The 10,600-nt window shown below is 36.5% G+C and overlaps 1 protein-coding gene across 1 annotated transcript; it reads right to left on the bottom strand.

The window, feature by feature from the left end:
• Positions 1-1,663: 1,663 nt before the first annotated feature.
• On the bottom strand, positions 1,664-4,958 carry GH3.9 (putative indole-3-acetic acid-amido synthetase GH3.9). The gene is made up of 4 exons (XM_011011005.1): positions 4,552-4,958; positions 4,339-4,440; positions 2,868-3,691; positions 1,664-2,438 (listed from the first exon to the last, which is right to left on the bottom strand). Exons 1-4 carry the CDS (start codon positions 4,839-4,841, stop codon positions 1,864-1,866), a joined length of 1,791 nt encoding a protein of 596 aa, XP_011009307.1. The 5' UTR covers positions 4,842-4,958; the 3' UTR covers positions 1,664-1,863.
• Positions 4,959-10,600: the final 5,642 nt, after the last annotated feature.

Genomic DNA, 10,600 nt, shown 5'->3' on the forward strand with positions numbered 1-10,600 from the left:
AGAATCTTACCCGCGACCTCATCTTAAGAGAAAAGGAGAGTGCTACTACCAGTAGAAAAAGAAATCATTTTTAAATAATTATAAAGTAAAAAATATTTACATTTATATTATATTACAAACATTTATCATATTCTTTTATAATTTTTTTATACAAGACATAGTTAAGTGGTTGTACATTCGATAAATTTTATTTAATGAAGCCAATTCAAGTTTTAGTGATTACAGTTATTTGATTATTATATAATGGAAAAGAAGTATTCACCGAACAAAGGTATATTAACAATTATTTACATCTCATTGCATATTTAACAAGATTCTCGTCCATTTTAACTAAATAAATGAAAGCTTTGCTTGCTATTGTAGAAGTTTGTTCTTAATTTAGTTATGGCTTACTTTAGATTGCGTTTGTTATGAGGTGAGATTTTCTAGGGAGAAAATGTTAAGGAATTAAGATTAAGGACGTAAAAAAGAATTAAGAAATGAAGTTGTTAGATGTCAAGGATGTTTGGTAGGAAAGTTAGAAAATTATGAATCCCAATAAAGATATATCAAGTTTTAAATGAATTATAATTATAAGAATATTAAGAATATATATTTATGGTCCAAAATAAAAGTGAAAGAAAAAAATAATAAGAGAATGTTAAATTGAGAGAGGGGCACAAAATTTCTTTATACCTGCTTCCCCTACTCGCAAAGCTAACATTTATTTATTTATTTTACATTTTAAGCCTAAGATTTTGAAAAAAAAATTAATTCTTCATAAGTTTATTGTACCGTAAATCATGTTTTTGCACCCAATAAAATCATGTTGCCATCCTAAATTTTAGGTTCGGTCTCTGGACACAGAAGAGTTGACGTTGGCCTGGAGAAGGCTTTTGTATCCATATCGTCTTTGATCGAACTAGCACTGTCGAAAGACCGAAAATGCATGCGCATGTTGGGGCACGCTCAAATATGTTGTCGAGTGGGGGATACTTTTGTTTCCTCTTTACAACAAGGTCAAGTCGATGGAGGCACTAATTCCAAAATGGTGGGTCACTATAAATAAATGCGTACGCATAAGAAAACACACAATTCATCGAGGAAAAAAGAAGAACAGTAGCCTTAGATTCTTGATTGGATTGTCTCGGAGAAAGAGGCAAATGGAGTGCTGATTTTGCGGATGCACACCCAACAGTGCAGCTCAGCACTCCACAAGGTTACGGGATTGAGTGTAGCAATCACTTGTGGAGCACCGCAACACCATCAATAAGGGGAAAATGATCAGCGGAATATCCTGAAGCACCGATTATAATATGCATAATACTTCAATAATAACTCATTCATGGGTAATATGTTATGAGATACCAATGATTCTGGACGATCACCGAGTCTTACATTAACTACTGAAACCATGACAGGATCTGGTCTTACAATAACGGTACCTTTAAATTTTTCGAAAGGCATCGTAACGGTACCTTTTGCAGCTAAAAGCATGAAATAACAGCTACACTACTTATATGTATCTCTCATTTTTGGGCAACTTCTGTTTGGATAATCCTCGTGACATGATATAACAGCTACACTGCTTAAATCTTTGCACCCTTTACCTTGTTCTAGTCGTTCGATGATAAATTTTCACGGGGTTTTATTAATACAATGCATAGTTGCCTAAATATGGCTAGACCATGAAAATCTCATCATAATCGAAGATTAAATTTTCCAGAAAACCAGAAAGGATCACAAGCAGGACATTTTAGGTACATATATAATGGTTCAGGGCATTCCACATTGCTGTTGATTAACCCATTAGATCTGCTTTGACTGGTAGTGGAAGTATCGAGGAACGATCATGAGAAAAGGGTTCAAGTTTGATCAACAGAATCAAGGGATCCAAGCAGGATCTCTTGGACTAAAAGCTGATGCCTTAACATGGAAATTAAGTAACTTAAGAGCAGCATTCGACTTGATGCTCCTTGGTGTTTTATACTGATTGATTGATGCCCCTTGGCCAATGAAAAAATCCATTAGTGCCTCAAATGTGCCAGACTCCACCACACGTATCTCCAGTGGTCCTACAGATTTGTCGTGAGCACGGCATCGCCTGTACACATAATCAAGTTCTTCTTCTACACTAATGCAACATTCTTGGAGTAGCTTGACATCAAGTTGGGCTGAAGAGTCTGGGAATGATGCATCATGGAGAATTTCCCAATACAGCACATAATGCCCCGGTACAGACGATGTGTCTGCGTAGCTAGTGTATTCCACGAGGAGGGCACCATAGGGTTCCAGTAATTTCTTCGCAGCTGTGATGCTCTTGTGAAGATCTTCCTCGTTAGTTTTGTCATTGTCAATGCTGAGAACGACATTTCTCCTACAAATGAATTGGAATTGCGGGGCTTTATTGTGAAATCCTGTCACTCGGAGCACATCGCCTATACGATAACGATATAGCCCTGAACCATTCATCAAAAAATTATTTTTTGTGAAGCCTAATTTACAAGGGTAACATATTTATTTCAAGAGCAATAGCAGTTTGAATCATGAAAGCTCCCGGTCCATTCAAATGACCTTCTCCAAAATCTTCCTCCTAGAATACCACCTCATGTGGAATATAATTGGATACTGATCTCAGACACAGAGACAAAATAATAATTATATGCAGCGCTAGCAACAGTAAATTGTTAAGGTTCTCTCCATGTTTGTTCAGAAAAATTGTCTAGTTCATGTACTTCACAAAAGTGACATCTTGGAGGATAATATTAGAGATGAACCATAATCGATCAGCTAAAAAAGGCGTTTTCAGAAAATTACTTCCTCTGGGACCTAGATGACTTTGCAAACACTAAAAATTGGAAAAGAACCAATTAAGAGATGCTTCTTACCAGCAAAGGTAGTAACCACCAACTCATAGTAGGAGCCGAGTCTAACATTCACCAAATTGACAAGCTTGTCATTGGGCACTTCTCCTTCCTCATCTTTGTTCACTAACCAGGTCCCATTCTCTCCCAGATGTATAAACTCAAAATAACACATGTTAGGCAAGAGGGTAAAAGCCACGTCTGCTGGATCGCATAAAGGTTTCAAATTGACACCGAAATAACACTCTGAGGATGCATACATTGTACACACCAATGGCAACTTCCCTTCACTATAATACTCAAGCGATGGTATATATTGTGCCATAGACCCAGTCACCACCGCCTCAATGTACTTAGCTCTAGGCCAAAGGTGACATAAAATTCCCTTCCATGATGTATTGCTACAAATATCCTCAATCTCATCCGCAAGAGAAGGATTCGGTGATGTTAGTAACATTGACATGCATGAACGACATTCAGGATCTGTGATGGTAGGATCTAAGTCACCACTGCGTATATCATTGCATAGGCGACCCCAGTTGCGCTCAAGAAATGAAATGGCTCGAAGAAAAGCTGACGCAAACACTGCTCCAAGCCTTAGGACTTGATGACGGTGAACTAGACCAGATAGCAACTGGCAATACATGCTCTGGTTGCTATCCCTGCATAGGATGGCTTGGTCCGGGCTAGTGAAATCATTGAATGCATCACGGGTTCGGCACTTGAAGTGTTTGCTTTTGTAGTAACTAGTTAGCACAGTTCGAGCTGGTAAGCCACAGGGAGTAGACATTTCCGCCTTGATAAAGTACAGGAACATTGCTTTGCCCTCATCAAGACCAGAGATGTACCTGAAATGATAGTGTTAACGTAACATATACTGCTGGATTTAAGATTTTAATAACAAAGAAATGGTTAGAAGACAATAACATGATAACGGACTTGATTGATATTCATTTGCAGCTGCGACCACTATATACACGTCTAATTATAATAGTCTATAAAGGGTAAAATCTCCTATGCAAACAGAGACTCACAATAAAACAAAAGAATACCCCTCATCAGGGTTCTTTGCTCAACAAATAGGACAAGGCTAATTACTTTAGTTCTCCTCTTTGCGGAGGGTATGTTGGCTTCTAAGCTCTAGAGCATTTTAAGCACATACAAGACTCTGATTTTTGAAGGGAGATAGTCCTCAGAATTTCAAACAACTGATGCACAGCATCATGTCTTATCAAATATTCCATTTCAGCATGCCCTTAATCAGTGAGTGCTATCGTTCATGCTCAGGATGAAGGGCCCACTGCTCGGGGGAGCAAAGGACTAGTATTGCTTCTGGCTAGCTTACCCTCATAAAAATAATTTCTTAACATGCCCAGAAGATTAATAATGTTTTAGTGCAACTGATTTGTACCAAAACGTTAGGCACTATATAGAAACAGTAATAGACTCATAACTATATGATGCAGTTATAAAATGTAGAGAAGATGTAAATAACTGGTTCATTATCGGCATGATGAGGTTATATACAAAGGTTCGGCGATCTAGATCTTCTGCTATTGATGGCATTAACTTAGGCTCTCCTGCAGAAGTCCCTGAACTGCAAATGCAGAATGACAGAATGTAAAATCAAAACCGAGAAAAAAAAAATAAGGAAAGCATTTTATAAGTGAACAAGCACAAGAAATGTTATGGTGAAAGAGGGAAAGACCTGCATAACATCTCAGTAACAGGATGACCGGTGACAAGAGAGGAGTCTTCTCCAGTAGCAATCCTTTGGATATAAGGAAAGACATCCTTGTAAGTAATGACAGGGACATGGAACTTAAACTCCTCTACGTCCTTTGACCCCTTCATGTACTTACTCAAATACTCAGTTTCCCCATTTTGCATTAAGATCGCTTTCAGTATAGTTTCCTGAACTTCATCAGCCTTCTCTGTGAGCCTCTCAATTTCTTTCAACGCAACCCAACCTTTGTACTCCAATTTCTTTCCATCCATGATAAAAATAGAAGAGGAAGTGATACAAGGACTATAGTTGTTGTTGAATAGGTGCTGAAACCAATGGGTCTATATATAATGAGAACGGAAGTCTAGGATGTTTATGTTCTCATGAGCATCGCTACAATGATGATGGTTAAGAGCACTAATGGCCTTGTGCCAACGCTAAAGCATCTCTCACACTACGTTGGATGGATGTTTCTTGCATATAGATAGATAGCATTGTTTTTTTTTTTATTGTTTTTTCCTTTTCCTTTTTTTTCCCCTTTCTTAGAACATCATTTCAAGCTGATTGGAAAACATTTTCACATGTTCCATTTGTAATGCGGACCTCACAAGCATTTTAAGATTTTTTTTATATAAAAAAAAAAGCGTCCAGGAACATGTTTGATAAAATAAACTCTGTAACACCACCCTTTGGTGAAATCAAATGCACGTTCCTGCACGTATGTGATGCAACATCGAGAACTGCAGATTCTCATCCTAACTAAACTCGAAGAAAAATCTGAAGTCATTCCATCGGTAAATCCCAACATGAGCAAATATGTTAGCCAGATTTACTGTAAGAATGTTTTTGGTAATTCTTAAAGAAATTCTGACAATTAATTGAACAACATGAGAAAATATGTTAGCCAGATTTATGCCATCAAAACTCGTAAGCCACCATATTCTAGTGATATATTGGCGATTAGAATCAGCTCATGCATGTGCCATCTATTACCTGAAGCGAATGCTTGTATGATGCACGTGCACGCGCATATATGTATGTGAATGCATGTGCATGCACACATGCATGTAATCACAAACACATCAGCGCATATCATGCATATCTATTTACATAAATTTCTGGCTGACTACAAGGAGGTGCTAACATATTATTTGCGGCTACTGTTCTTTGATAATGCCATCAAAACACAAAAAGGAACCTTACTTCATTTCTGTTATAATATACAGCATCTTCAACAATGTTCCAACACATATGTGACAGTTTAAGTTGCAAGTATCAAAGGTCATTCAAGGGCTCCCCTTAAAATAAAGTTATTCCCAAGTACCACATGCATGAAAACATATTGGATTAGAAGGAATGGCAGCCTCTTTTCGCTGATGGTATTTTATCAAAGCTTGTGATGGAAAAAGGAAGAAACAATCTCAACCTTACAGGTTTAAGATGCTTGATCTAAAAGGATGCATGTCTGAATATATCCTTATCCAAATAAATATCAAGAAAGTTAAGTTGAGACCTTTTATAATATACGTACAATCAAAAATGTTGGTGCTCGCCGCATCTGTTTCGATCTTTCTTTTCTTTTCTTATTGTACTCTTAAAGACACGGTGGTCGTCTGCCGACACTCTTCTTCTCCACCACAAAACAATTCTAGCTAGGCAGTAGTGCCAAGTGCAATATAAATCTTTATCCACAACTGGAAATTTTGTGATAATGCATGAAAAAGTGAACTTTCCTAGGCCTTGTTTTTTCCATGAGTAGATGGAGAACAGCGCATGTCATCACACAAATCATGATGTCCTCCATACCCGTTGCAGATATTCTTCGTACATATGAAGTTACAACACTCATCGACCGTAGAATCCTCATTTGCATGTGTGCTGCAAAAACATTGAGATTCTTACCAATGGATATCCACCTCTGGAATTTTTTCATCCGTCACTATTAAGTATTGACAAGTTAATACCATATCATCAGAAACAGTAGAAGAAATTAACCAAAGAAATGGTGAGAAGAGCGTATAGGAAGCTCTGGTTGAATAAAAAAGCTGATGATCAAGAAATACGAGGAAAAGGAAAGAAAGAAGAATTGATAGCTTAATTTGTTAGGAATATTTAATTTTCTCATAACTAGGATCATATTCGATGAAGCATGGTTTCCTGTCAAATAAAGTTGTGTAACTTAGCAAACACTGAAGACATATCACGTGATGATTTAATATTAAAACACTCTCGTGGAGCTTCATTCTTTGCAAATAGAATTTTACATGGCTCCATCTGGTTAGACTCCATTTCTTTTTTATGTAAGCCACGTAAAAGATTAGTTGGGGAACAACCCCAGGACACAATAAAGAATAAAGACAAATGCTTCCTGTGAAGAATGCTGACGCGATCGTTGTTCTAGAGAACAGAATAGTGGAGGCAGCCTTTTGGACACAATGGGCTGGACAAAAAACAAGAGCTAAAAATATATGAAACCACCTTTCACATGTAAAGTAGGTTGGCTTTCTTTCGGAAGTGTGGAAGTGAGGACACCAGTGGTATGTTTTATTCACATAGATGATCACTCATTTTGAAACCACAATCTGGAAGAGAATATTGTGAGCTGGTTGAGAAATGTAATTAAATTGTACTTGTACAAGCTTTAAATTCTATTTTCATTTTATCCACCTGTGAATAAATTTATTTCAAAGAGTTTTTCCACCTTATGAAATTTTCAATATAAATGGTTCACTTCCATGTATTTTTTATGTTAAGTGAATTCATTATTATAGAATGTATATAAAAGAAATATAATAGTCACTACTCGGGTTTTGTAATCTCTATCTTAATTATTGTATACTGCCTAATATATATAAATAGAAAAGAATTGGTTAGCTAAAGGTTAAGTTTTCTATTTTTTCTCAACTTGGTATTAGAACCTTCTGTCATCAAAACTTCTTTCTCCCTCTCCCAAATGGATTCTGCTGCTACTGTTGACTTCTTTTTTTATACTGGCTTTGCAACCTAGTCGGCCAACCACCCACAAGCTGTTGCAGGTGTTGTTTTTCCACAATAGCATAGCAGGTTCCTTCACTTGCAAAACACATCAATGACTATTCTTCTCATGTTTATATCATTCCTTTTCATATTATGGGAACACCAACTCCAATCATAGTAGCTTTGTCCAACACCCAACAAGTTTTTTTGTTGAAATTTATGAACACAAATTATCTCTATTGGCCAATGCAGATGAAATCATATCTTCCTAGTCAATGTGTTTTTCACTATGTTAATGACTTAGTATTGTGCCCTTCATCTCATGTTTCTGACAGTTCTATTGGTTCCTCTTTGACAATGAGCTCCTTTTTTTCTTTGTTGGAAGCAACAGGATCAACTTATTTTGAGCGCATTACTCTCCTTTTTCTCTGTGAATGTGTTGTACCTTATGGTAGATTGTCATGCCTCGCATTGTGTTTGGCTCACTATTGAAAAAGATCTCGTGTCTCCGTCTAACTTTTGTATTATGCAACTTTATGGTTCCTTTCAAGAACTTTGGCAATGTGATGCATCTTTTACTATATACATGCAGCAAGCAAAATTGTTATTTGATGAATTAGCTATTATTGGGTGGCCTATATCTCTTGAAGATTTTAATCTATATGTGTTTCGTGGTCTTTATGGTGAGTTCAAAGACTTAGTAACTAGTCTTGTAACCAAGGTAAAATCATTGTCATATGTCGACTTTCACAGCCACCTCCTTACCTACGAATTTCTATATAGGAACTCCTTTCATTTCATGGATGCAAACTCATCTTTGTTGCCATCACCTCTGTTGTCGTAGCCACCATTGCTGCTAACATCCTCTACCCATCTTGCTACATCTCATCATAGCCCTAGTTTCAACCTAACAAAGGTCATTCACGTGGCAACTAGCATCCTAACAATAACCATTACAATCATCAAAATAGGTCCTCAGCCAACTAGAGGCAGAACAATTGGCAGTAAAACATGCACAATGTAGGGTCTAAACAGTGGTCTGGAGACTAGAATGTTAAGTGTCAATTATGCTCAACCTTTGATCACACAGCTCCACATTGTGTCCAGTTTCATGGCAGTACCGAGCAACCCTCTATTTATCTTGTTGTTGGGAACGTTTCTGCCGCTACTTGGTTCCTGGACACCAGCGTGAAACAACATGTTACACCTAACCTTGCAACTATGACTGATTCTGCATCCTATCTTGGTAATGATCATTTTACATGTTGGTGACAATAAAGGCCCTTTCATACCACATATTGGACAAACCACATTACATTCTCCAAAACATATTTTTAAATTATCTAATGTTCTTTATATGCCTTATATTACAAAACCGCTACTTTCTAGTCAAAACTTTTATTTGATAATCATGTTTATTTTGAATTTCATGATTCTATATTTTATGTCAAGGATCTCATCATCAATGAAATGCTCTTTTCTAGTTAAAGTAGTGATGCTCTCTATGTCTTATCTGAGTCTTCTGCCACATCAATCCCTTAAGTGTATTAGTCTCCTTGCATCTCCGTGACTACTAATTTATTGTATTATCATTTGGGTCATCCTTTTTCCTGCATTTTAGATTTGTTAATTTCTAAAAATAAACTAGTATGTATTTTTAGACGCTCTCTTACTCAATGCCAAGCTTGTCCACTAGGCAAGTCATCGTGTCTATCATTAAGACCTATAGCTCACAAAACTACTACCACACTTGATTTAATATTTAGTTATGTTTGGGACCCTGTTCTTATGTTTTCTTTTGATGGTTTTCGTTGCTTTGTTATCTTTATTAATGCGCATACCAAACATATATGATATTACACTCTTGTTGCAAAATCTTATATGTTCTGTATTTTTCATCGTTTTAAAATATTTGTTGAGCATCAATTTTCACATAAAATTAAGTCTATTCAAATTGATTGGGATGGTGAATATCATAAGTTACATCATTTCTTTTAGATTATTGGTATTCATCACAAGTTAATTTGTTCTTATACCTATTAATAAAATGACATCATTGAGTGTCATCATCGACATATTGTCAAAACCGACCTCATCCTTCTATGCCAATGTAGTGCACCATTATGATTTTGGAACTATATTTTTTAATCATTGGTATATCTTATTAATCACATGTCTACTTTTTTTCTCTAACAAAAATCTTTGTTTCAGTGTCTATTTTGTCATAATCCTGATTATAACTTTCTGTGGACATTTAAGTGTTTGTGTTTCCCTTTTTTTGCATCCATATTGTGCTTATAAGTTGGATTTTTGTTCCTTTTCATGTGTGTTCTTAGGATATAGTTCTTCTTATCTTGGTTATCGTTGTCTTGACTTAGCATCTCAACGTATTTATGTCTCTTGTCATGTTTGTTTTCATATCGATGTGTTTCCTTTTATGAATTCTGAATAGATAACACAACAATTGATTACCTAACCACAACTTACACATCTCTTAACCTTAAATCCTCCCCAAAACTTTCAACTAACTACCCCACAAACTCACCAAACCAATACCCCTGAACTGTCATTTGCACCCTTTCAAACCCACCACTTATCCGTTGGTTTTACAACCATTTCATCGCTACCCAGCCCTACTATACTGTCATCATCTACTCTCTTTTTTTTTTTTCTAATTATCATTATGCAAGAATAGGTTTTTCCTCTATAAAAGTTCATGCTTCCAAGTCTACTACTGTAGAACAGGCCGATTTTGCAACAGGTTCTCCATTGTTTGCTGTTTAATCTAGCCCCTCAACAAGTTCCCTAACATATCTGCAACTCTGTGTCGATCTCTCCTCGTATTCTCTCCAGCATCTCATATGTATAGGTTCTTCTCCCTCTTGACTTGCTGCTCGTTAGCATCACATAGTCCTTCATCCTTGGCAGCTGAAAACAACACTATTCACAACATCTGTCACTACCATTGATCCTTCAATCCATCGGGTAGTGTCTCCTCCTACCCATAAACCTATTACTTTACTAATGCTAACAAGTATAAAGTTTGGTATAATGT

This window comes from Populus euphratica, unplaced genomic scaffold, assembly GCF_000495115.2.
Source record: "Populus euphratica unplaced genomic scaffold, PopEup_1.0 scaffold526.1, whole genome shotgun sequence".
Taxonomy (NCBI): Eukaryota; Viridiplantae; Streptophyta; class Magnoliopsida; order Malpighiales; family Salicaceae; genus Populus; species Populus euphratica.

Coding starts and splice junctions, on each gene's coding strand:
- GH3.9 (XM_011011005.1), bottom strand. CDS start 4,841: ATGGATGGAAAGAAATTGGAGTACAAAGGTTGGGTTGCGTTGAAAGAA. Junction 4,441..4,551: donor GTTACTGAGATGTTATGCAG/GTCTTTCCCTCT, acceptor CTGCATTTGCAG/TTCAGGGACTTCTGCAGGAG. Junction 3,692..4,338: donor ATCATGCCGATAATGAACCA/GTTATTTACATC, acceptor CTATCATTTCAG/GTACATCTCTGGTCTTGATG.